Source organism: Ovis canadensis, chromosome 11 (assembly GCF_042477335.2).
Source record: "Ovis canadensis isolate MfBH-ARS-UI-01 breed Bighorn chromosome 11, ARS-UI_OviCan_v2, whole genome shotgun sequence".
Lineage (NCBI taxonomy): Eukaryota > Metazoa > Chordata > Mammalia > Artiodactyla > Bovidae > Ovis > Ovis canadensis.
In genome coordinates, this window is record NC_091255.1 from 26,635,397 (window position 1) to 26,662,976 (window position 27,580).

At 39.6% G+C, this 27,580-nt stretch overlaps 1 protein-coding gene and 1 non-coding gene across 2 annotated transcripts; both read left to right on the forward strand.

Annotated features, from left to right (window-relative positions):
- UTP6 (UTP6 small subunit processome component) lies at positions 1 to 26,659 on the forward strand. Its single transcript, XM_069602891.1, has 19 exons — positions 1 to 234; positions 1,602 to 1,686; positions 6,079 to 6,120; positions 6,342 to 6,434; positions 7,567 to 7,614; positions 8,069 to 8,132; positions 9,910 to 10,028; positions 10,628 to 10,705; positions 11,909 to 11,990; positions 12,420 to 12,501; positions 13,446 to 13,630; positions 16,443 to 16,522; positions 17,115 to 17,192; positions 19,541 to 19,720; positions 20,615 to 20,695; positions 20,878 to 20,987; positions 21,960 to 22,026; positions 24,427 to 24,499; positions 25,528 to 26,659. The coding sequence occupies exons 1-19, from the start codon at positions 143 to 145 to the stop codon at positions 25,683 to 25,685; spliced, it is 1,797 nt and encodes a 598-aa protein (XP_069458992.1). The 5' UTR covers positions 1 to 142; the 3' UTR covers positions 25,686 to 26,659.
- Positions 10,780 to 10,907, forward strand: LOC138415560 (small nucleolar RNA SNORA54). Its single transcript, XR_011247313.1, has one exon. It is a non-coding gene; the product is annotated as a small nucleolar RNA SNORA54 (small nucleolar RNA).
- Positions 26,660 to 27,580: the final 921 nt, after the last annotated feature.

Sequence of the window (27,580 nt, forward strand, 5' to 3'; positions counted from 1 at the left end):
GAAGCGGAAAAGGCGGGACTTAGGGCGCTGGTGACGTCAGCACGCGCGAACGTTTTGGCCGGTTCTCGGGATTAGAGGGTGGCCATTTACTTCGCGTGTCGTCGGTCAGAGGAGCTGTGGTGGGTTGTGAAGTTCGGCTATCATGGCGGAAATAATTCAGGAACGTGTAGAGGATCGACTTCCCGAATTACAGCAGCTAGAGCGCACTGGACTCTTCAGTCAAATGGAGATTAGGTGAGAGAGCGGAGGAAAGAGGAAGGGCTGGGGCGGGCAGAGGGGAGGCAATGGCGTGTGTGTGTCGGGGGCGGATATAGGGGCAGTTGGGTGGTTGTTTTTCTAATATGGCGGAAGGCCGTTTACAGATTTTGATGTTATCTAGAATTAATTTCTCATTCATTGCTAGGGGATCCGTCCTTTTACCCCGCAAACAGTATGTTTCTTCGTAGAGCCGAGTTTTGAGGCCATAAAGGTGATAAAACCAGGACCCCTACCGGTCAACAGCCAGTAGCAGCCCTGACGCAGTCGCGGGGGGCGGAGGGGAGTCAGACAAGAGAAACCTTTTTTTCACGGTACAGTGTGGTGTAAGTTGGTTGTAGCCGAGTGTACGGCCTAAAGATGCCGACAGAGTGCTGTGTGCCTAGGGGTATGTGTGAGTGCTCCGTCGCGTCTCACTCTGCGACCCGCTAGGTTCCTCAGGGGGTCGCCATTTCCTACTTCAAGGCATATTCCCGACCCAGGGATTGAACCCCCGTCTCTTGCGTCTCTTTACCACTGGACCGTGGGAGCCCACGAGTGATAATTTTTTCTAAGAAGACTGGACTTTGGGGATCATTTAATTCAGTTTCATGTTTTACCTTAGGGTTTAGCGAACCACGACCAGCGTGTAGTTATTCATTAGTTTGTTAAAATTTAGTTTAATAGTTTTTAATAGCTTTCTGTGACTTTTTTCATTTTACAGTGACTGCAAATGTAGTACTATGACTGTGGGAACCTTTAACATTTGTTAATGAAACACAACATATTGTTAATTCTTTAGTAACTGTTTAGTAAATGTTATTATTATCGTTAAATAGAGACGATTTTTGGTCTTGCACATCTTGGCTTAAATTCTAATATACCCATGTTCATTTCTTAAATACAGTGAGTCTTCATGAATAAGCCCTTTGTAGTTATGAAACCGGTAGAGACAATCCAGGTGGTGGTGTTTTTTTTTTTCCCCTAAACTGCTTGTTGAGAATTCAGAAACGAGGAATTTAGGAAAGAAATTTGTTTATTATTTAAACTGAAGTGACCTGAATTTGGAGGAAAAGAAATCTTTGCTGGTGGGACTATTGCGGTGATTTTCATGGAAGTTTTAAAGTACATCTTCATGCTCTTGAGACTGCATAAGTCCTGAAACTAATAAATATTGTAAATCAACTATGCCTTAATAATAATAATAATAAAGAATACAGAAGTGATTGTATAAGAGAATATTTACTTAATGAAAGGTAATTATTTGGGAATTATATGTTCTTAAATATATTGGAAATAGACTTAATTGGAAAGTCTTTTATTTCTGCATATCTCAAGTGTTACATTTTAAGTGGCTTTCTCCTCAGGGCAATCATTAGGAAGGCTTTAGAACTAGAATACAGGATACAGCGAAGGAGTCTTTTAAAGGATGACTTTATCAGATACGTTCAGGTGAGTAATTTTATTATTTCTGAATTCCCTCACAAACTTAAAATCAGTTATAGAATAGTTAGCTTGCTGTCAGTTTCCTTTGAACTTCTGGAACTGATGATGAGTAGAAAGGCAGTTTTTGAACAGGAATAGAGGTGATTTGGGAATAGCATTGCTCTGCTAAGGGTTTGGTCCTTGGAAAACAGCTTTCTCTTATTCTGTAGGGTTAGTACATCAGAGACTCCAAAAAACCAATGTGTTAGGATTTCAGCAAGAGATTTGATTGATAATGTCTTGTGGGGAAAAAGAAAGGAGTGTGAGTTTGATGCTAGCAGGTGGATAGAAAGTTAATATTAGGTGCCTGTAGTGTGTTGATTTAGAAAGAGGTTAGGTTTGCTACAAAATTCTTCAGTCCTGAGAATGAATGGAAGACTTGAGTGAAGATAAAATGTATATGCTAGATCATTTTTCAGTTTGGCGAGAATAATCTGTTGGAGGACAAATTCAGGATTCAGAAAGAACCCAATAACGAGATGATGTCAGTCTTACATTTAAGACTGATAAACATTATAAGAATAAAGGGTCTAAAGCTTAGATTAAAAAAAATCCTAGTGAATGAAATATGACTAAGAATGATACCTGGCTAAGAATCTTGTATTTGAAAGGTCCTAAGGTTTAATAGAATAGCAAGGAGAGATAAGAAAGCCTTCCTAAGTGATCAGTGCAAAGAAGTAGAGGAAAAGAATAGAACGGGAAAGACTAGAGATCTCTTCAAGAAAATTAGAGATACCAAGGGAACATTTCATGCAAAGATGAGCACAATAAAGGATAAGAATGGTATGGACCTAACAGAAGCAGAAGATATAAAGAAGAGGTGACAAGAAAACATAGAACTATACAAAAAAGATTTTCATGACCCAGATGACCACGATGGTGTGATCACTCACCTAGAACCAGACATCCTATAGTGTGAAGTCAAGTGGGCCTTAGGAAGCATCACTACAAACAAAGCTAGTGGAGGTGATGGAATCCCTGCTGAGCTATTTCAAACCCTAAAAGATGGTGCTGTTACAGTGCTGCACTCAATATGCCAGCAAATTTGGAAAACTCGGCAGTGGCCATAGGACTGGAAAAAGTTAGTTTTCATTTTCAACCCAAAGAAAGGCAATGCCAAAGAATGTTCAAACTACTGCACAGTTGGCACTCATCTCACAAGCTAGCAAAGTAATGCTCAAAACCCTTTAAGCTAGGCTTTAGCAGTACATGAACCAAGAGCTTGGAGATGTTCAAGCTGGTTTTAGAAAAGGCAGAGGAACCAGAGATCAAATTGCTAGTCTGCTGGATGATAGAAAAAGCAAGGGAATTTCAGGAAGACATCTACCTCTGCTTCATTGACTATGCTAAAGCCTTTGTGTGTATCACAACATACTGGAAAATTCTGAAAGAGATGGGAATACCGGACCACCTTACCTGCCTCTTGAGAAACCTGTATTCAGGTCAAGAAGCAACAGTTAAGAGCCGGACATGGAACAATGGACTGGTTCCAGATTGGGATAGGAATTTGTCAAGGTTGTATATTGTCATCCTGCTTGTTTAACTTCTATGCAGAGTACATCATGCGAAATGCCGGGCTGGATTCAGCAGAAATTAGATCCCTTCCTGTTGAATTGAATAGCTAAATGTGCTGGGAAAACTTTAAATCTTCTAAAAATAATGAATGACTTTAGGTTCGGAAGAGTTTCTTTTTTCTTTTTGTTTTGTAAAATTTTGTTTTTATTATTTCTTTTAAACACCAGAAACATCTTGTATTGCAGTATAGCTGATTAGCAGTGTTGTGATAATTTCAGGTGAACAGGAAAAGGACTCAGCCATACATGTATATATATGTATTCATTCTCCCCCAGGCAGGCACATAACATTGAGCAGAGTTCCATGTGCTATACAATAGGTTTTTGTTGATTATCCATTTTAAATGTAGTAGTGTGTACATGACCTTCCCAAAGTCCTTAACTGTTCCTACCCTCTGGCAACCGTGAGTCTGTTCTGAGTCTCTGTTTGGTGAGTTCATTCGTGTCTTTTTTTTTTTGATTCCACATATAAGGGATGTATGATATTTCTCCTTCTCGGGAAAGGTTTCTTATTTAAATTGAAGTGTAGTTGATTTACTATGCTGTGTTTATTTCTGGTGGATAGCAAAGTTATTTGACTATTCATACATATGTGTATGTGTATATATACATATGTAATCATTTTCATATTCTCTTCCATTATGGGTTATCACATGATATTGATTATAGTTCCCTGTGCTGTAGGACCTTGTTGCTTATATATTTTATATATAGTAGTGTGTATCTCAGAGAAGGCACCCCGCTCCAGTACTCTTGCCTAGAAAATCCCATGGATGGAGGAGTCAGACATGACTGAGCGACCTCACTTTCACTTTTCACTTTCATGCATTGGAGAAGGCAATGGCAAGCCACTCCAGTGTTCTTGCCTGGAGAATCCCAGGGATGGGGGAGCCTGGTGGGGTGCCGTCTATGGGGTCGCACAGAGTCGGACACGACTGATGCGACTTAGCAGCAGCAGCAAACTACATTTGTTTTCTGTCTCTGAGTCTATTTTATTAATGAGTTCATTTGTGTTGTATGTTAGAGTCCACATATAAGTGATACCATATGGTGTTTGTCTTTCTGACTTATTTCACTTAGTATAATAGTCTCTAGGTCTGTCCATTTTGCTGCAGATGGCCTTATTTCATTCTTTTTTTATGAGTGAGTTGTGAGCGCAAACCATGAAAGAGAAGACCAGTTTGTTTATGTTAAAGGTAAAAATTTCTGTGCAAAAAGGGAAAGATACATATTGTAAAAAGACAAGCCACAAAATGAGGTAAAATATTTGTAGTACGTATAGTGAGAATCTAGAATAAGTAAAGAACTAAAAATCAAGAAGAAATGATGAGTAGAAAGAAAATGAAAACAGGAGAGCTAGGAACAAGCAGTTCATAAAGGGGAAGCATCAGTCATTGGTAAACTTAGGAAAAGATGTTCACCTTTTTAGTAATCAGGTAAATATTGATTAAAATCAGGGGGCACTACTGCTTTATAGCATCATATTTACAGACATCTTGAAGACTGACATTATTAGTATATGGTTTGTCCCACCACTTTGAAGAGCAATTTGGCACTATCTCATAAAGTCGGAGATGCATGAATTCTGTGACCCGGGGTTTCATTCGTTCATACAGTGTATATTGAGGGCATGTTAAATACATGGCACTATCCAGTCCATTGGGGGTACAAAAGTAAATTAGGCAGACAAAAATCATTGCCTTTAGGAGCTTACATGTTAGTAGTAAAGTTCCTGGATGTATCTATAAGAAGACCTGTTCAAGAATATTAATTTCAACTTTTTGTAATAGAAAAATTTGAAACAAATACTATCACAGGAGAAAGGATAGGTAAATTGCTCATTTCTATAATGAAATATTATACAGCAGTTAAAATGAATGGACTTGAATTCCTTGTGACAACAAGGCTATATCTAAAGTCACAGTGTTGAGTAAAATAATGGAGTGATGGGTTCAGTATGATACTATTTGCATAAAGTTTAAAAGCATTTAAGACCATATTACAATAGAGTTTGAAGTCATGCTTTTGAATGATAAACAACTGAGTCAAGATAGTCATTTCCTCTGGTGAAGAAGAAGAGTAGAATCAGACATGGTTCATAGGGGGCTTTGCCTTTATTTGAAATGTTTTATTTCTAAAAATATTTTAAAGCAAATAGAGTAAAATGTAGGCTTTGATGTAACTGTGGTAGCTGCATGAGTGTTCTGTATGTTTGAAATATTTTGTTTTAAAATGAAGCATGAGATCTTGTAAGGTTCTATGCTTTCTCTTTCTAGTATTCCGCCCCGCCCCCGCTGGTAGTTTTGAAGCTTAGAGAGGAATTATTTTTGGAGAGTCTTAGAGGTTCTCAGGGGTCCTTTAGAGGTAAGGGTAGGGAGAGCCAATTAGGGACTGTGTTTCAACTAGTACAACCCTGTTTATCTGCTTTATTTGCTTGTACATCAGCTAAAATATTTAAATGGTTGATTTACTGAAAGTTGGCACACACTGTTGTAGACTAGGTTAGATTGATAAGGTAAATCGTAAGTCTTAACAGCTTTAGTAATATGCATTCTTCTATCTAAGATGTTTGTATGCTAATATATGTATGTGTGAGTTTTGCAGATGTAAGGTGCATTTTCAGGGAATGCTACTTACTGTAAATCAGGTTTCTTGATAGAAAGTTCTCTTCTGTTTTAGGCTCTTGATTTTTATTTACTTTATAGTTTTAACCAAGTGCATTGCCTCTAAATAAAAGGTTATAATATTTCTTGTTTTCTTTTTTATGTGTGTTTTTCTTTCACAGTATGAAATTCATCTTTTGGAGCTGATCGAGAAACGGAGAACTGTAAGTAGATTTTCTGAAAGTTGGAAAAAATACATTATTAATTAATATGACTCTAGAACATGGGTTTGGGAAGCAATTGGCACTGATAATTGTGTGGTGGTATGCTCATAATGATGTTTTTAACTATTTGCTTTCTCTGTCAGTACTGTTTAAAGATCAAGTGGGGTTTGGATAAGTGGGATTAAGCTGAGGCTTTTTTTTTTTTTAATGTCCTTTTTCAGCGCGTTGGATATACATTTAAGAAGGATGAGATTGAGGATCCTATAATACATCGGATACAGAGTGTCTTCCGACGTGCATCAATTAAGTGGAAAGTAAGTGTTCAGTGTGTCCTTAACTGTAAGAGATGTGAGGATATGTATTGTATGTATTATGACTTGGATGTGCAAATGTGTGGTTGTGGATTCTTATCATGGGTATCTTGATACTTATTCTAGTGATAGTATCATTACTTGAAACCATATACCAACCATTAAGAAAATTGATTGCATTACCTTAGAGTTATTTTTTGAGGATGATGCTGAAAACAGTGGATATCATACATATTTAAGGATCATAAAATTATCTGAGATGTGTTTGGTTATGTCTCTAAGTAAAATACAATGAAGACTTGAGGTGGAAGAAAAGGTGAGAGTGTTGTTCAGTTGCCAGGTGGTGTCTGACTTTGCAACCCCACGCCAGGCTTACCTCTCCTTCACTATCTCCCAGAGTTTGTCCATTGAGTCGATGATGCCATTGAACCATCTCATCCTGTTGCCCCCTTCTCCTCCTGCCCTCAGTCTTTGCCAGCATCAGGATCTTTTCCAGTGTGTATGCTCTTTGCATCAGGTGGCCAAAGTATTGGAGTTCCAGCTTCAGCATCAGTCCTTCAAGGAATATTCAGGGTTGATTTCCTTTAGGATGGACTGGTTTGATCTTGAGAGTAGGGGCATCAGCTCAGTAACTTGGTTTTTCTTCAAGTTTGGTTCTGGGACCACGATATATTATCTGGGAAGTATTCTGGATTGTTAGGAATGATAAATTTTAGTTTGTAATCCCTGATTGAGACCATTTCAGAAGTGCATTTTTTAAAAAATATTTTCTTGGCTGTGATGCATGGCATGTGGGGTCTTAGTTCCCCAGCCAGCGATTAAACCTGTGCCTCTTGGATTGCAAGCATGGAGTCTTAACCACTGGAGTGCCAGGCAAATCCCTCAAGAGGGCATCAAACAAATTGGATAGATTTTTGTCTTAGCGCGTGGGAGGCGGGGTTAGGGGGAGACAGTTATCATGGTTAAGAGATCTAAAGCCTGGGTGTGTGACAGCCTAATAGGCTGAGGGATGTGGTATATAACACATTGGAGATACCAACATCTTCCTCTGTTGCAAACAAAATTGATGAATGCAAAGGTGTATTGTATATAAAATTTCAAATGCAGGTAGCTTACTACATTGCTTTTCTTGCAGGATGATGTTCAACTTTGGCTGTCTTTTATAGCCTTTTGTAGGAAGTGGGTGAGTATTGGGCAGCTCTGTCTCGCTCCCTTTTTCCTTTTGGTTAGCCTGCATGTTAAACCTCATACTTGACTCCTGAACTCTTACGTTTTCTCCAATGACGTAGGGAGGGTTAACAAACAGGAAGAGAACTCAAGAATGTGGAATTTCAGTGTAACATTTGCATGTCTGAATGACTATATAGATGGCTTCTATATTAGTTGAAAGGAAAATGATCTTTATGTGTATTTGTTCATTAAAGTTGAAATCATTTTTTAGATAATGTAAAATGTTTATCTGTAGTTGTTTAGGTAGAAGAAAGCTGTGAGTGAATCTTTGTTTATATCTCCCTAGCAATAACAGATCTTGCCTCATTGGGTTTTACAGGGGATTACAGTACAGTACAGATCACTTAGAGGTTCATATCAATGCCTTTGCTGTGCAGGAAGTAGAATTTTTCTTTTTCTTTTAATAGGCTGCCAAGGTTCACCTTAGCAAGGTATTTTCTTCCTTGTTGGCCATTCATTCGAACAAGCCAGGTATGGTGATATCCTCCTTAGTTCTTTGTCTACCTTTTTTTGTGGACTAAAGCCATTTTGGAATTTATTTTGCTTTATAGACCTGAAAGAATTATTTTCAGGATCTGAGCATAGGATCTTGGCCTCAGCAGTTTTTATTCCTGAATTAGCTGCCTTTTTAGTTCATCACTGCCTGCTGTATACTAGTAACCATGCTAGGTACTGTATCTGTGGGCAAGAAGGACTGCAGTTCTTTTTAGCTGATGGTGGAACTCCTCAGTGCTTTGAGGGGTATTCTGTTTGGAGGCACTCAAATCTGAGGATTTCAGAAACTTAAAGGGGAAAATATGAATACAGATTTTTACTAGGGTTATTCCTGGATAGCTCAGTGGTAAAGAAACCACCTGCCGAGCAAGTGATTTGGGTTCGATCGCTGGGTTGGGAAGATCCCCCCGAAGAAGGAAGTGGCAGCCCACTCCAGTATTCTTGCCTGGAAAATTCCATGGGCAGAGGAGCCTGGCAGGTTACAGTCCATGGGATTCCAACGAGTTGGATATGACTTAGTGACTAAGCAGCAGCAGTGGCACTGGCACAAGGTAGGTACTCAAGAAGAAAACCTCTTGTGAACACCGATATTTTATAGTGGAGGTGCTTAAGTGTCTGTTCTCTAGTATTAGGTTTACACTACACAAGACTCAGAATTGGCTGCATTTGGCACCAGTTAATTCAGAAAGATCCAGTAGTACTCTCAGCAGCCTGGAGGTTTGTCTCAGATGTGAGGGCATGAGAACACATGAGTGGGCAGAGGAGAGAAGACCCCTGGAGGGATGTAGCTTCCAGGTATTATATATATGAATTGTGCTCAGTTTCAAGAGTCACATGCTCAAGAAAGTGCAAAGCAGTGGCTCTATACCATTCAGAGTTCTAGTACAGACACAGTTACCAACCATGGGCCATTTTTACCAAAAGCAGTCTTCTCTGGTAATAGCTGATTCTGTGAAGTCTCTGGGAAAGAGCTAGAATGTTAATTTCTCATATAGAAGGGCAAAGGTTTTTTTCTTTTAAAGCCTTTATTTCCAGTAGGTACAGTAGAAAATTTTTTGATTATGAGTCATTTGAAAGAAATCATTAATATTTAAATAATTTTTCCTTTAAATGAAAAATCATTTAAATACAGAGAAAAGAGCAAAATAATTTATTTCATTGTCTCTAAGATGCACAATTTTTCCCAGCCTTAACACTTAAAATTTGTATGTGACTTAAAAATGAGATGATTGACCTTGGATCTGATGAAATAAAGTAATGGGCACATAAGTACCCACTGCTACTGCTACTGCTAAGTCGCTTCAGTCGTGTCCAACTCTGTGCAACCCCATAGACGGCAGCCCACTGGGCTCCCCCATCCCTGGGATTGTCTAGGCAAGAATACTGGAGTGGGGTGCCATTTCCTTCTCCAATGCATGCATGAAAGTGAAAAGTCAAAGAAAGCTGCTCAGTCCGACTCTTAGTGACCCCATGGACTGCAGCCTACCAGGCTCCTCTGTCCATGGGATTTTCCAGGCACAAGTACTGGAGTGGGGTGCCATTGCCTTCTCCATAAATACCCACAGATGTTAACATTTACTAGTTTGGTTCAGAACACTTTTTCGTTTTAGATAAAGCAACAGTACTTTATAGATAACTGTTAGAAACTCCCTATCTCCATCCCCTTCTTGATTGTCAAGTTTAAAAAAAGTTGGGTATCAAAACCTGACTTGATTATTTTATTGAAATGAAGTTGAATGTCTTCCACTTACAGGTTTGTGGATTTTGGCGGCCAAATGGGAACTGGAAGACTGCTTGTCTTCAGAAAGTGCAAGACAGTTATTTCTTCGGGCTCTGCGCTTTCACCCACGTTGCCCAAAACTTTATGAAGAAGTGAGTGTGCACATAAGATGAGAGTAATGGCTCTGTTTGGTCCTCTGGAGAAAACATGTATGCTTCATTAAGTTAAGGCTTTGATTTATGGAGGCTCGGGATAAGTAGGGGAGCTGCTGGGGAAAAGGGGCCAGAAGAGTATTTCTTGGCCAGTATTAGGTATTTACCTTGTTCATCTTCCAGATCTTTAGTGAGAGATGGAGACTCCTACCTTCCCATTATGGTGGGAGGGATAGGGAGCTGAACCTTACTTTTCTTTAGTTGAGGCTTAAGGTTCATTTTTATACTTTTGTACATAGGTATATATGCATTTGTTCATTGACTCTCCCCTCCCATTGTCTCTTCCCCTCCACTTCTTCCTCCCCTCCTCTCCCTTCCTGCTGCTTTTGCTCTTTTTTCTGTAAAACCTGGCATGGCCAAAACCAAAAGAGCAAAACAGCATACCTTGTCATTGTCAGCTAGTTTCATAACAAGAGAAAATATAGTCTCTCCACGCTTCCTCAGATCTGATACTTAGGAGTAAGAAGTGTCATCTTACATATTTCTAACTGAAAAATTATCTCCAAAGATGATTAGTTTGTTATTTCCCTTCTGTGCAGTACTTTAGGATGGAGCTGATGCATGCTGAAAAATTGAGGAAGGAAAAGCAAGAGTTTGAAAAAGCCAACATGGATGTGGTAAGATCCTAATATACTGTAACTTGTTAATAAGATAGAGTGTTTTGAGTTTGCTTAGGAGTAAAAGTCTTTGGGAGCACTGTTCGTGACCTGCTGGTCTGCCTGTGGCTGGCGGGTTCCATTCCGGTGCCATAGCAGCTCCAGCACCATGTGACTGACTGCCTGGCCTGGAGGCCCTCGGTTTAAGGTCTTGGAGACAAAGTGAGATAAAAAGAAAATCTTTAGAGTGGTGGGTTTTTTTTTTTCTTTTTTAAAATTTATTTATTGTTGGCTGCACTGGGCCTTTGTTGCTTCGTGGAGGCTTTCTCTATAGTTGTGGTGAGCGGGAGCTACTCTAGTTGTATATGCATCCTAGAGTGTACAGGCTTTAGTAGTTGTAGCATGTGGGCTCAGTTCTCCAAGGCATGTGGAATCTTTCTGGACCAGGAATCGAACCCATGTCCTCTGCATTGGCATGCAGATTCTTAACCACTGGACTATTGAGGAAGTCCCAGAATGTATTTTTCATTCCAGCTTAATGTTTGGAAACTTATAATGTCCTGCATTGACTTAATTAAAATGGACCTAGTAATAAAAGTGGAATTTTGTGCTTTTAAAACAAACATTTGGACTCATGGGCGTGGCCCTTGAAATTATTACTGATGGAATGGCCAAAAACTATTCTTTATGATCTCATTCAGTGATATGTTAATGGTTCTAAGGAGCTTAAGAAAGGCGGTGAAATGTATGATCCCTAGCTGCCTTTCTTTACCTATTCATGTAATTTTTTACCTGACAGAGTGAGTTTAAAGAAATGTTTGAGAATGTTAGAGCTGAAAAAGGAACTTCGCTGTCATCTGTTAACGGTGGTTTCTAGCTCTGAACTTTTTAACTAGTTAAAATTTTACACAGAAGAGTCAACAAAGCACGTTAAAACCTGACCTATTCAGGGCTAGATGGAGACTAGGACCTTAAGCCGTGTGATCTTGCCATCACTCCAGGAGCCTGGGGACACAGTTGTAAGATCAAAGATCTTGTTCATGTTGCACATTTGACAACTGAGGGAAACTGGCCTAGAGAGAGGTGTGATTTGCCAGAGGGTGTGATCTGTGTCATGCGTGATTGCTGTCATGTGGCACAGTTAGTCTAGGGTTGTTAATTTTTGCCCTAGTGCTTTTTCTTGCCAGCACCATCTGTTCAGTTGTTTAACATCCCACTCTTTAGGGGAATCTTGAGCATGCTGAAGAAGTCCTTACGGGCGAGTTGGCGCGGATCATCTATAAGAACGCTATAAGTGTAATTAAAAGTAGGTATCTTTTGAAAACTTATTTATGGTGGGAAAATGAACCATTCTTTTTATAATGAGGAAGACCTTTAGCCTGTTTTGAGAATTTCTGTTGGAATGTGTAAAACTCATGATTGTGGGAAATAGTGTCCTATTTCTTTAAGAAAATGGCAGATTTCCCCTTGGATTATAACCGTGTCTAAGTTTTTGAGTACCTAAATCATGATTTAATTAAGTTTAATTGAGTTCCTTTTGCCCTAAGACACTTAGAATAAAAGTTAAAAGTACTTACTGAATACTCAGATATTAACAAAGACTTTGTATTGTGGGACTGTTATTTTCTTCCCCATTTTCTTTTTCTTCGCATTTTATAAAACAAAACTAATGCTAGTACTTCGAGAAAGTGCTCCTTTAGAGTCTTACTCCACTCCCCTGCTTTTAAAATTTTAGGTGCAAAATTTCATGTGTCACTGCTTTCAGTTGCACAGCTGTTCGACTTTGCCAAAGATCTGCAAAGAGAAATTTACAATGAGTAAGTAAAGTAGTGGAAAGGTGACTAGGTCTGTTTTGATCTTGGGGTAATGATTTAAGTTGGATATTTAGAGAAGGGGAAGGAAGATACCATATAAAATCCTTGGAGAGAAAGCTGTTTCTGGACTATTACATCACAGTACATAAATGTATTTTTTAAAAATATTTATGGCTGTACCAGGCATTAGTTGTGGCATGTGGGATCTAGTTCCCTGACCAAAGATCGAACCCAGACCTGCATTAGGAGCATGGAGTCTTAACCACTGGACTGCCAGGGTAGTCCCTGAAAATGTATGTTTGGAGAAGATGTTTTGATTCACTCACTGGCTTTCTGTTCAGTAAGAAATCTGTGCTACAGCTTAAGTAAAAATCTGTATTCCGGCCTTCCTGATGTGTTTTTTGTCCTTAATATGAGAGTGAGTGAAGGTTTATAGTTCAGTGCTACAGGTAATCAGACATTGTTGTTTTAATGTCTGGTTGTATGGTTGAAGAATTATTTGCAGCCTACCTTCTGGGTCCTTCACCCTTGGGAAGACTTATATTCATAGGAGATAAGATAGAACTTGGATCTGTTTGCTCTGTGGATACCTTTAGGTTTTTGGCAGAGGATTAGACTCCTATTAGAGAAAACCCAGAGCCTGGGCTCGAGAACCAGGAATCTTGTCATACATACCTGCCTTTGGCATCTAATTTGTAAGTTAATATTTATGAATGAGACAGTCTGCAGTTAACAAGTATGGATTCTTCTTAATGGATGGACCGTTCTCATCCATTGATACTTATATAGTGAGGGTGAAGACATCTGGAGAGCCGGTTGGGAAAGGACTCTTGTGATGAGGGAATTGATAAAGAGGTGTTCTCAGTACGTTTTCAGAGCATTGGGACTCTCTGTTCTGATAGTCTGAATCAGTTACATGTCCTAGGTTGACAATCAGTATTTTTTAGCCTTAAGGCTCTGCACACAGACGACCCCCTCACTTGGGACTATGTAGCCCGGCAAGAATTGGTGATTCAGTCACAGCCAGGAGAAGAGCTGCCTGCAACCAAACAAGCCAAAGCGAAGGAGGTGGGCCGCCGGGAGGAGAGGTGCTGTGCTGTGTATGAGGAGGCGGTAAAAACTGTGCCCACAGGTGAGCTTCCCCAGGCCCTGTGTGCCTAGGAGCGATGGTGTTCCTGAGTGGGAACCTGGAGCTTCATTCTCAGTAGCAGAATCAGTTCTGGAACCTCTGTGTGGTAGCTTACAGTGTGCCTGGCTGGCTTTCCACTTCTTTCTCTTTTATGACCTTCCCCGAGAGCTGTGGCATTTGTTCATTTATTTGGGGAAATAAATTATACTTCAGTTGGTCTGTCGTGTCCGACTCTCTGTGACCCCATGGACTGCAGCACGCCAGGCTTCCCTGTCCATCACCAACTCCCGGAGCTTGCTCAAACTCATGTCTATCAACTCGGTGATGCCATCCAACCATCTCATCCTCTGTTGTCCCGTCTCCTCCCGCCTTCAGTCTTTCCCAGCATCAGGGTCTTTTCTAGTGAGTTGGTTCTTCACATCAAGTGGCGAAAGCATGAGATTTTCAGCTTTAGCATCAGTCCTTCCAATGAATATTGAGGACTGATTTCCTTTAGAGTGGACTGGTTGGATCTCCTAGCTGTCCAAGGGACTCAGAAGAGTCTTCTCCAACACCACAGTTCGGAAGCATCACTTCGGTGCTCAGCTTTCTTAATCTAACTCTCACATCTACATGACTGCTGGAAAAACCATAGCTTTGACTAGCAAAGTAATATCTCTGCTTCTTAATAGCCTATCTAGGTTGGTCATAGATTTTCTTCCAAGGAGCATGTGTCTTTTAATATCACGGCTACAGTCACCATCTGCAGTGATTTTGGAGCTCCAGAAAATAGTCTGTCACTGTTTCCACTGTTTCCCCATCTATTTGCCATGAAGTGATGGGATCAGATGCCATGCTCTTAGTTTTCTGAATGTTGAGTTTTAAGCCAACTTTTTCTCTTTCCTCTTTCACTTTCATCAAGAGGCTCTTGTTTTTCACTTCCTAACATAAGTGTGGTGTCATCTGCATACCTGCGGTTGTTGATATTTCTCCTGGCAGTCTCGATTCCAGCTTGTGCTTCATCCAGCCCAGCGTTGCTCATGATGTACTCTGCATATAAGTTAAATAAGCAGGGTGACATATACAACCTTGATCTACGCCTTTCCTCACTTGGAACCAGTCTGTTGTTCCATGTCTGGTTCTAACTTTTGCTTGACCTGCATACAAATTTCTCAGGAGGTAGGTCAGGTGGTCTCGTATTCCCATCTCTCAAAGAGTTTTCCACAGTTCTTTGTGATCCACAGTCAAAAGCTTTGGTGTAGTAAATAAAGCAGAAGTAGATGTTTTTCTCATACTCACTTGCTTTTTGGTGAGCGAGTTGGCAATTTGATCTCTGGTTTCTCTGCCTTTTCTAAATCCAGCTTGAACATCTGGAAGTTTACGGTTCACATATTGCTGAAGCGTGGCTTATAGAATTCTGAGCATTACTTCGCTAGCATGTGAGATGAGTGCAAATGTGCAGTAGTTTGAGCATTCTTTGGCATTGCCTTTCTTTGGGATTGGAATGAAAACTAACCTTTTCCAGTCCTGTGGCCATTGCTGAGTTTTCCAAATTTGCTGGCATATTGAGTGCAGCACTTGCACGGCATCATCTTTAAGGATTTGAAACAGCTCAACTGGAATTCCATCACCTCCTCTAGCTTTGTTCATAGTGATGCTTCCTAAGGCCCACTTGACTTTGCATTCCAGGATGTCTGGTTCTAGGTGAGTGATCACACCATCGTGGTTATCTGGGTCCTGAAGATCTTTTTTTGTATAGTTTTTTAGTGTATTCCATTGCCACCTTAATATCTTCTTGTTAATATCTTCTGCTTCTGTTAGGTCCATACTGTTTCTGTCCTTTATTGTGCCCATCTTTGCATGAAATGTTCTCTTGGTATCTCTGATTTTCTTGAAGAGATCTCTAGTTTTTGCCATTCTGTTGTTTTCCCCTGTTTATCTGAGGTTGTTGATATTTCTCCTTGCAATCTTGAGTCTAGCATGTGCTTCATCCAGCCGGACATTTTGCATGATACACTTTGCATATAAGTTAAGTAAGCAGCGTAACAGTATACAGCCTTGACGTGCTCCCGATTTGGAACCATATTGTTCCATGTCTAGTTCTAACTGTTGCTTCTTGACCTGCCTACAGATTTCTCAGGAGGCAGGTCAGGTGGTCTGGTATTCCCATCTCTTGAAGAATTATCCACAGTTCGTTGTGATCCACACGGTCAAAGGCTTTAGCGACTGCATGGACTATATAATCCGTGGAATTCTCCAGGCCAGAATACTGGAGTGGGTATCTTCTCTTCTTCAGGGGATCTTCCCAACCCAGGGATCGAACTCAGGTCTCCCGCATTGCAGGTGGATTCTTTACCAGCCGAGCCACAAGGGAAGCCCAAGAATAGTTGAGTGGGTACCCTATCCCTTTTCCAGCGAATCTTCCCGACCCAGGAATCGAACCAGGATCTCCTGCATTGTAGATGCTTTACCAACTGAGCTATCAGGGAAGCCCAAATTATACTGAGGAAATGATATTTTAGAAGATTGCTTAATCATCATTCCTTGATTATTTCCTGTTACAGATTTACTTCACAATTTTGCAATATTGGGAAAAGTAGCGGGTACCTGACATGGATAGGCTTTTTGTTTTTTTTAAGGCTTTTAATGTTTATATTTCTGTCACTTCTCAGTTGTTTTGCCCTCAATATTTGAGATATTTGATAGACTGTAATCACAATAATTTATTTTCCACTTCAAACTCTTCCTCAGAGGAGTTTTTCCTGAGATGATGTGAGGACTGTTAGACTAAAAAAAGTGCTGGTGGTCTGATTAACATAAGCTTTGACTTTTTCAGAGGCTATGTGGAAGTGTTACATGAACTTCTGCATGGAGAGGTTTACTAAGAAGACAAGCAGTCGCCTCCTCAGAAAGAAGGTATTGACTTTTAAGTGGTGAAAATGGCTGACTAGACAATGTCTTCTTTCTTTCATATATATATATATATATATATATATATATATATATATATACACACACACACACACACACACACACACACACACACACATTTTTTTTGTTGTTGTCTTTGGTGAGATGTGAAGGGCTGCATGGCATGTGGGGATCTTAGTTCCCCAACTAGGGATCTTACCCATGCTTCCTGCACTGGAAGCATAGAGTCTTAACCACTGGACCACCAGGGAAGTTCCAGAAAGTGTTTTCTGAAAGAAGAACGTGGGCACAGCTCCTTGGGGTCTGGGAGTTTCCAAGAAGGTCATGAATAAGCACCTTTTCCTGACTTGAAAGGCCTGAGTCAGCTGCTTTGATCTAGTTCTGGCCACATATTGGAGGGGATGCACTCTCCCTGGGCTGCGCTTGGTGCAGCTGCCCAAATCCTTTAGTCGTAAGTGAAACCACCTTAGCCCCTTCTCTGAATTCTCAGAAGTAAAACTGCTTCTGTTCCTGTCAAAGGCCAAAGGCCCCTGCTAGGATCTTTGTAATGAACTAAAAAGATATTTTTTTATTTCAGAGGCTGGAAAGAACCATGGCTGCATTCCGGAAGGCACATGAGCTCAAACTTTTACCAGAACTCCAGTACAGGCAGCTGGTAAGGACACATTCATGCTGATTACATGTATTTCGTTCTGGTTGGTTCATGCTCGTATAATGTGTTTTAATATATATGGTTTTATAAGTAAGCACATTTGGAAGATTGGCATGGTAGATGTAGAGAGTTTATTATTTGGTTGTCAGTATTTGGTAAATCTGTACCAGTAGAGGGAGGAATGTTTTTAAGTACGTAGTGGAAAACACTGAAGAGTCATACTTGGGTGTATTCTGTCTGTCTGTTCGTGTTTTCCTGAACCTGTGCTTGGCTCAGAGTAACCGTTGGTACAATAAAGACAGATGTGTTCCAGTGTTTTAAAGTTGACATTTTAGTAAGAAGCACATTAACCCATCCTTATGTTCTGAAGTGGGTAAAGATTATATAGAGACCAGGATAATAGTGGGATTATTATTAATAGTAGTGTAGGAATACACAGGTCTAGACTGGATTTTGCCACAAAATAGGCAAACTGCTTAACCCTTCTGAGACTGTTCACTTGATTTTAGAGTGATAGTGATCCTTGTTTTTGCCACCTCATAAAAAACTGTTGGGAGCATTACATGAGATTGTGAATGTTAATGTATTTAAATACTTTTATAGGGGAAGAAAGGACAAAAATCTGTATTTATTGAGTACCTTTTACTTATACAATTCTTTTTATTTATATAGTGTACATAGTTTTTACATAACTGCCATTAATGTTTTGCTATTTTGTGTTCTGCTGTTTTTGCGTTAATATTTTGTCTGTACTTCTTACATGGATCTACATAAGCAACATGTTAGTAGTGTATCATGTTATACCACGACTGGGGTGCCCTTTGTCCATTAGAGCATCTTAGCTGTGAAAAGTCCCCTGTTTTGGATGAGTTCAGATGCCATGTTTGAGCTGTTAATTGAATACTGGTGAGACAGTCCCACCCTGTATGTTTGTTCAGCTGCGTGCATCTTGGAGTGCCTTGGTAGTCATATTCAAGTTCCATTATTGGTTTCTTTTGCCAGTCATAACTCTGACCATTTCATTTTTATTTATATATATTTATTTATTTTTAAGTTTTGGCTGCACTGTGTTTCATGTGGGATCTTACTTCTCCAACCAGGGATTGACCCTGCATCCCCTGCATTGGGGCATGGAGTCTTAACCACTGGACCACCAGGGCAGGCCTGCTCTGGCCATTTCAGACAACTTCTCTTCTTTACAATTCTGGCAGTAACCCTTCCAGGCCTCCCTGTGTGTCACTGATTTGGTGACCTTGCCTTTCGTGGGAGTCCTTCACTGTACTACCTCTTAACTTCAAATGCTTGGTTGATTCTACACCCATCCTTTCTCCAGATTATTCTCCACAGAACGATCGTTTAAAATCTATTATCAGGTTATTCTGTGGCTTCCCATTGTCCTTTGGATAAAGCTGCTCAGTCTCCTTAATTTGGCCCCCAAGGAATTTCCAGTCTCTCCAGTTTATATCCCAGCCCTCCAGTCATTCTGTGCTTCGATTTCTTTTTGGATCCAAAGTTTCTGTCATCTTTAGCCTCTTGCCCATGTTGGTGGGAGAGTCTTCTCTTTTCCTGGTGAACTGTGCTTACACCTGAATAATGCCTGATCTTTCTGAAGTCTTGGCACAGATGGGGCTTCCATTTGGGGAGCCCTTTCTGATCACTGCTGAAGACAGTGCTTTGTACTCCTATAGCATATGATTCTTTTCCTGTGATCATACATATCACATTGTCTCTGGTGCTAGACTGGAGGCACTGTGGGTGTTTGGGAACACACTTGACCTTCTCATTATTGAAGATTCAGTAATGATAATACACAGTGTGCAGTTAACATGCTTGTTGAATAAATGGATTACATATGGCCATTTACTTACTACTTCACAATTTTATAATAATGGATTGGTTTTAGATTTTTCTGTCCCTATTATAGTAGCATGGACACAAGCATTTTTGAACAGGTAATATTTCCTCCTGTTTATTTCTTGGGTCATACCTGTTAAAGTAAAACTCCCCAAGTTTATGTATGAACATGCTCATGACTCTTCAGAGAAATGGTACCAGTTTATAGTATGCCAGGCTCTTGTTTGATTGAATGAGTTTCTTTCTTTACCACCACACAGATAGTAGTTTTATCTTTACTGATTTTTATATTCTGTTCGGTGGGTGTGGATTTTGTTGCAGTGAACTATGTTATTAACAATTTCGCTTTCAATCTAAATTATTCAGGGCCTTTGCCTTTTGGCTCTTACCTGTTTTTTTGATAGTCTTTGGGAATAGGAACAGGAGTGGAGGTGAAATTCCAGTTAGATAACTTAGATCTCAGCAGTGACTCTTGGATGGCCCTTTGTCTTCTGCAGAGCACGTTGTTGCTGCATCGCCAGTTGTTAAAGGAATCCCTGGAGGTGGCAGACGCTGGGGTGAAATTGTTCAGGAAATCAGTGGAGATGTGGCAGGTGAAGCTGGAGGCCCTGATTTCATCAGAGAGCCACGAGATGGCCAAGGGTTTTGACCAAGCCTTTGCGTACCTGAAACCTCAGGTCTGTGAGTTGGGTCTTTTGCATTTTGTTCTATTTGGGACCTTTTAAGACTTCAGCCAAAGTGTGTTTGGAGTAGAGTTGTCAGAGGAGAGCTCGCCTCAAAGTGCATTCATGGTGATGGTTGAATCAGGATCACAGGTGGAAGAATAACTTCCATTTACTAGCATGTTTCTACATCTTTATTTGAAAATAGACTAAATTATGTAAACTTCTCTACTTCTATTTATATATCTGATAAGTGAAAACTATTAATAGAATATTATTTTCATGTGCTTCCAAAGCTGACCTTAAGTCCCATATATATTTCTAAACTCTAAAGTTCATTTTAAAATTGAAAAAAAAATTTAAAAGAATAAGCTTTAAAGCTTCATGGTGAATCTTTTATACTAGTAGGAAAAAACCATTCTAGAGGTTAAAGTGGGGAGAAATCATAATTATTTTATTGCTTATCTGTGTGAGCTGCTGGGATATGAGTGAAGTCCAGGCAGTTCAGCCTAGATAAGTTAGCACTTGTGTTGTAATCCTGCACAGCAGACTACAGATCGTATATAGTGACCTTACGGACAGCTTGGGTGTAATTGTGGGCTGTTACATGCTTAACTAACAGATGATTGATAATAATAACTTTAGGCAGCAGTCCCCAGCAGAGGGGAAGTAGAATTAACAGAATAGTGTTACTTTGGGTGACTGAGTCCACAGGCTCTTTGTTTTGGCGTACCATTCCTGCCAGGCACCAAGAGTTCCATGAGGACAGACTGGGAATGACTCCGTATTTCACATTTTATTTCAAGGGGGACATATTTTTATAGTGACTAGTTTTCAGAGCTTGGCACTAAGCTGTCATTTTCTGTTTCTTTTTTTTTTTTTTTTCATTTTCTGTTTCATGGTGAGCAGATGTGTCTTCCATTGTGGCTTACTTGGGCCCAGTGGAGTGAAGATGCCGGAAAGCAAGAAGAAACTGAAGGAATCTATAAGGTACAGGCCCCCTGTCATAAGTCTCATGTGGGTAATGAGCAAATAATTCTAGTTGGCTAGCTTTCAAAGGGTTTTTTCCTAAAGCACTGTTCATTCAGTGTGCTGGGATGGTTTTGGGAAATTTGTCTTGATACCTACATGTCCCCTTATGTAGCTTGTTTCTTTTTTCTTTTCTATTTTAGAGAGCTATCTTCCGTCTCTCAGGAGCTGACTCAGTCCCTGTGAAGGAAAAGTATCTGAATTGGGCTTATCGAAGTGGTGGTTACAAAAAGGCTAGAGATGTGTTTAAAAGGTACTTACAGACATGCGCAGCTGTTACTTGTCTCTCCACCCCATACTCAGCCCCTTGTACCCATATTATATGTGAGGAATAAATCCAAGAGCCTTTTGGTTCATGCCCACTGTGACAAATTTTTTTAAAAAGAGAAGGAGGTAGGTAGCAAACAATTCATTATAATCCCATCATTAAGAGAAAAAGCATATTTAATCTTTTTAAAATTTGTCTTTCACCCCAATAAAAATTAAAGGGACTTCTCTGGTAGTCTGTTGCAAGGCAGGGAATATGGGTTTGATCCCTGGTTGGGGAAAAAGATGCAGAGCAGCTAAGCCTGCCCACTGCAACTGCTGAGCCCTTGCGCCACAGCTAGAGTCCACATGCATAATGAAAGACCCCACATGACGCAGCTAAGGCCTGGTGCAGCCAAGTAAATGATACCAAAAAATTCTTCTTTTAAATCTGTTTTTCACATATCTGAGATTATACTACAATCACATGTGGTGTACCACTTTTTATTGATGAGCCTTAGACTGGCCTTTTTCCTATCAGTAACAATTCTTTAACATTTATTAAAAATAACTTACGGATATGCCATAATTTATTTGGCCACAGTAACTGCTTTGATGAACCCTGCTGCACAAATATTCTTTGTCCATATTGGAAATTATTTTCTCAGAATATATTCTTAGAAATGGGCTTATTGGTGTCCTTCAAAAAGACCTTGAGATGAAGGAGAGGGAACTTAAAACCCTAAAAGTGAGAAAACAGAAAGAAAACTGGGCAGGTGTTTGGTGGTGGTGAAGAGTTCAGGCTTTGGAGACTGGAAATGGTGAGTAGCTGGTGGTCAGGTCCAGTCCCCGCACTGAATTGCAGCCAGAACTTTATCAGACCACGTGTGGCGGGGGCCCTGGCACAGTATTTATATTCACGATTTGTAAGAGGCTTTCTGTCTCTGTGCAAGATAACAGTTCCCCACTTCCTCTTTAGTTTACAGGAAAACCGTCCATTTTCAGTTGATTTTTTCAGGAAGATGATCCAGTTTGAGAAGGAGCAAGTAAGTGTCCTGTCTGTGCATTTCTCATTGGGAAAATGGATTAGCACGTACTCATCTATGGCAGCATTATGTTGTTTAAGATGCTCTCATCATAATATAGTATAATTTCTGGTCCCTTCTTCCAGCCCCTTTTCCATAGATGTGATTTTAGGAATGGTAGCCAAGCAAAGAAGAAAAGAAACCTGTCTTGAAACTAGACAACTCAGACGTTGTCTCATATAGGAAGCCGCGCCCTGCCTCCACAGTGCCCTGGTTGTCTCTTGTTTTGGGCTGTGAGGTAGAGAGAAGGCACACATAACTGTGTCTGGTGTTTTTAACTGAACTTGTGAATGAGGAAAAACACAGGAAAATGTCAGTTAGAAAACACAACGTAAAAGTCCAAATATATCTGTAATCCCATCACCAGTGACTCAACCAACCATATTATTTTTATTTTTGTTGTTTTTTTAATCCTTTATTTACCTATGTTTTGTACTGTTTTATTTCTGACGATACATGGAGTTTTTCTTTTTTTCTTAACATTATTTTGTAAACATATTCCTATGTTTTCACATGGTATCATTTTGAATGTTTGAATGGTTGTCTTACTAAACCTGTAAGTTTTCTTAACCATCCCATTATGTATAGGATATTTCCAGAATTTTGGTATTGAAAACAGTGCTGTAAGCATTTTATTTGTATACAGTTTTTTTTCCCTGTTTGAATTACTTTCTTGAGATAAATCTCTAGGATTGGAGAATACTGGCTTTTTTTATGGTTCTATATTGCCAGATAGTTTTCTAAAAATTATGGTGATAATTGCTGCATACATATATCATTATACCTGTTTTCTCCATATCTTTTCCATGTGTTCAATTTTGTTTTCTCTTCTTTGGCATTTTGATTTGTGTTTATTATTTTTCTTTGAATTTTGAGAAATTGATAATGAGGTTGAATTCTTATTTTCAAGGTTTTGACCCCTGTGTGGGTCAGTGATTTCTTTTTGTTGTATAGGAGATAATCTAACATAATAATTCACAGACTGACTTTGGGTTAGTAACACAGTGGTCATGTACCTTGGACAAGTCACTTAATTTTAACCTTCGACATACTCACCTGTAAAGGAGGTCGTAATACCTGTTTTGGAGGGGATATACAGGGCCAGATGGAAGACTGGATGGAAAGGACTTTGCATAGTTACACATTTACTATGAGCCCTTCGTAAAGTGTGATTTCTGTCTTTATCCATGTGTAAGACACGAAGTAAACTGGCTTTCTGTAAGATAGTACAGTCTCAGCAAGGAGAAATTGAAACGAGGACATAGTTATTTGACTACATAAAAAGATTTTTAAACTGAAGATGTTTATCTGCTTTGAAAATGAAACAAAGAGAAAACATTTAAAGTAGAGGTGAAGAATTAACGTTTGTTGTTGTAAAGGTAGTACTGGCAGGAAGTTCCCTGCTGGTCTAGTGTTTGGGACTCAGCTTTTAATGCTGTGGCTCAGGTTCAGTCCCTGGTCAGGGAATCCTCAGGGAACTGAAATCCCATAAGCTGAGTGGTCCTGCACTGCCCACCCCCCACCCCCACAAGGTAGTGGCTACTCTGCTTGGTGAATAATTCATTAGTAGTTTAATTGAATCCTTACAAATTGCTCTAAGAAATAATGTTACTGTTATCCTCATTTTATGGGTGAGGAAACTTGAAGGTCAGAGGGTTCAAAAAACTTGCTAAAGTTCATGTAACTAGTGTTTATGTAGTGCCTTGATATAAACAATTTTTTAAGGTGAGCATAGCTAGTATGTGCTGCTGCTGCTGCTAAGTGTCGCTTCAGTCGTGTCCGACTCTCTGCGACCCCATAGACGGGGCCCCACTGTCTCTGGGATTCTCCAGGCAAGAACACTGGAGTGGGTTGCCATTTCCTTCTCCAGTGCATGAAAGTGAAAAGTCAAAGTGAAGTCGTGCCCGACTCTTAGCGACCCCGTGGACTGCAGCCTACCAGGCTCCTCCGTCCATGGGATTTTCCAGGCAAGAGTACTGGAGTGGGGTGCTAGAGCCCATATATTAAAGGAAGAAATCCCTCACCATAGGGAGTAGAACCTTCCCCATTTATTTAGTTAAGTCCTGCAGGGTTTCACATATATCTTCCTGTGGAGCTGTCCTTGTTCCCTTAAGTGAGAATTGATGAGGCTTTTTGCAAGCCACCAGAGCAAAGTGCTTTTGTCATTGTTTGACTTTACTTCACTCTGCCACATAGTACATTTGACTTTTCTCTGGACAAGTTCAGAGTCAGGCTGTGTTTATTTAAACCCATCTTTCCTCTCCTTCAGATACCTAATAGACAGTAGTAGCAATATGTGTGGAATGAATTTGTGACATTACAGATTAGAGTTTTGAGGCAAGATTGTCTGATTATTTATAGGAATCCTGTAAGATGGAGAACTTAAGAGAGTATTATGAGAGGGCTTTGAGAGAATTTGGAACTGAAGATTCTGGTAAGTAAACTTCAGTTAACTATTTTTGGGTCATGGCCCTCCTTGAGAATAAAACTTAGCATCCTTCCTTTGCCTCCTCCCTTACTTTGTATGTAAATAGTTGCAGATATAATTTTACTGCTGATTTCAAGTTTACAAGCCCAGAACGAAGCCCATGGGTCTTCTATTAAGAAGAGCTCTGGATTAGAGGGAGATTTGCTTGGTTTGGTTCTTTTAAAAAATGTGATATTTGTAAGGAAAAGATTAAGGTAGGTCAGAACAAAATGGAGTGGGTATTATGTCAGGGGAGTGGTGATAACTAATTGACAAGGGTTGTCATGGGCTATTGCCACATTGTCTTAACTTAAAGGACTTGTAAAACATACCTCTGGGTATAGGTATGTCATGTAAAGTCTGTTGATTTAGGAACTCAAAAAAATTACACTTACAGATGTTAAACTCAGATTTTAAATCATACATTAGGTTTTACAAGGTTTTAGCATGCTTTCTGGTGAAATGAATGAAAACAGCATTTTTGCTAACATTAAGCACGTTTTATTAAGCATGTTGACAAGGTTCCAGTAAAGTCATTGAGGTAAGTTTCACAATGAAAGAGACTCAGCAAAATCCTCCCTCGAAAATATATTTAGCATTTTTGAGTTTACGAGATAGATTGTCATGATTAAAGTGAAGTTTTCTACTTAAAAACAAAAGGTTTTGATGTACCATACTAAAGAAGCTGAGAGTGAAAGTTGCTCAGTCGTGTCCTACTCTTTTCGATCCCATAGAATAGTCTGTGGGATTTTCCAGGCCAGAATGCTGGAGTGGGTAGGCATTCCCTTCCAAAGAAAGAAGGGGGAGAGGTATTATTTTACCTAGAAGCCACTTCTAAAGTAAGAAGCTGAGGTATTATTTTACATAGTTTTCTAGGAAAATAACTGCACAGAGTTGTTTCTTAGAAATCTTGCATTGAGTTGATGTTAAATAATTAAGTTGACCTAATAAAGCCTTGTCAGTTATCTCATTGTATGTTTGGATTCCCTTTAAAGATCTCTGGATGGATTACATCAAAGAAGAATTGAACCACCCGCTTGGTAGACCTGAGAACTGCGGACAGCTCTACTGGCGAGCCATGAAAATGTTGCAGGGAGAGGCAGTAGAGCAGTTTATGGCTAAACATGCTCTGCATCAGGCCGGCCGTTTGTGAAAAGAGGAAGAGCACAGTCACCTTTGTCAAATAGTGCTGTAAGCCCTCCGGGCAGATTTGTTTTATGCAGTCATCTGCAGTTTGCTGAGATGGTGTCTCATTTTGAGGCCTGCTTTAATTTTGTTGACGTGTTAATCTTGAATTCCAGAAAAGAGAAGTGCTGCTTAATGGCCAGAAGCCAGTTGTTGAGGCCAGGCCTGTGTAGATCCTAAATGTTTTTCAGAATACATGGAAACGATGTAACTGATCTTGTTTTACTACACCTTGTCAGGCTTGAGTAGCTCTAATCTAGACCTCAGGTTCAGTTAAAATGGAGACGAAAATACAGTTCTGTTTATTTTCTCCTTATAAAAGTATATGTGGTGTGCATTTAGTGTGAAAGTATGGAGGGGACAGAGTAATTTTGCAGTCTTGTCATCTGGGCTTAAACTCACTGGTATGATTTCCTTTGTTAAAATTGGATTTACACTGTTAGATCATTCATTCATTGAGTCCCTGTCATGGGCAAGAAAGAAGACAAGCTTTTGGGATGGAAGTGGGGGTTAAAGGCATAGAGCTGATGTCCTGAGTTGGTTGAAGCAGCAGAATAGGATGCTAGGTATTAGGGGGAAAGTTATCCTTTAAGAAGATCTTAAGAAATTACAAAAGTGTTTTTGTCTCTGGGACTGATCTGGAGAGAAATGTTTGCACTGGAGAGACCCAGTAACAAGGAAAGGCAGGGGTAGGGAGTAGCTTAGAAAGAGAAGGGCTTCAGAGGCAAGGATGGAGGGTAGCTTACAGCAGAGACGGGCATTCTTGGAGAAGAAGAAGCGGTTGTTTGAGTTGTATGTCCTTCAGCGTAACATGATACTGGGAGAAGGATTCAGTACAGTTTTACTTACAGTGTTTCACTTAATATTATGTTGTTTTCCATGTTATGTCCATGTTATAAGTAGCCTTGAAAATGTGAAATAAATCCATAGCATTCCATTGAATAGATGAGTCATGACTTATTTTTACTAATCGCTTGTGGTTGGACCGTGTGCCATTTTTTCTTGTAAGTGCTGTTGGTGAAGATTCTTAAAAATCTTGTTCACATCCCTGGTTATTTCTTTGGAAGACTGACATCTGACAGTAGAAATTCTGTGTTAAAGGATATATATATATATATTTTTCCTCTCTCCTAAGTTGCTGGGAAACACTCATCTATTTTCTTCTTCTTTTTTATTTATTTTTTTTTTAAAAATTTATTTTTACTTTATTTTACTTTACAATACTATATTGGTTTTGCCATACATTGACATGAATCCAGCACGGGTGTACATGTGTTCCCAAACACAAACCCCCCTTCCACCTCCCTCCCCATAACATCTCTCTGGGTCATCCCCGTGCACCAGCCCCAAGCATGCTGTATCCTGTGTCGGACATAGACTGGCGATTCAATTCTTACATGATAGTATACATGAGGATATAATTATTTTAAAGAGTATTAATAAGTATTGCCAATTTGCAATGTATGGAAATACTTTCAAGCATTATGGGTATTTTATATATTTTTTACCATTTAATACGTGAAAAATGATATATCCTTGTTTTAATGTGCATTTATTTGATGTTACTGTATGTTAATGTGTTAGACTGTGCTACTGTGTTTATCCTAGTTCTCTTTTCACGTTTGACTACTTTTTAAACTTTTTTTTTTTTTACTAATTTGTAAGTTTCTTATGTACTAAGAATAGTAATCTTCAGCTTGTGTTTTCTAACAGATATTTGCTCCCAGCTTTTTTTGTGTTTGTGTGTAGTGTTTTTTGGTGTTCAAAGGTTTTGTATGTGTGCGTGTATGATTTCGATTGTTGAAAACTCCATCTCCTGCTGAAGACAACTCTGTTTACGCCAAGCAGTTAACTGAATTTTTT

Coding starts and splice junctions, on each gene's coding strand:
- UTP6 (XM_069602891.1), top strand. CDS start 143: ATGGCGGAAATAATTCAGGAACGTGTAGAGGATCGACTTCCCGAATTA. Junction 10,029..10,627: donor GCCCAAAACTTTATGAAGAA/GTGAGTGTGCAC, acceptor CCTTCTGTGCAG/TACTTTAGGATGGAGCTGAT. Junction 22,027..24,426: donor TCCAGTTTGAGAAGGAGCAA/GTAAGTGTCCTG, acceptor GATTATTTATAG/GAATCCTGTAAGATGGAGAA.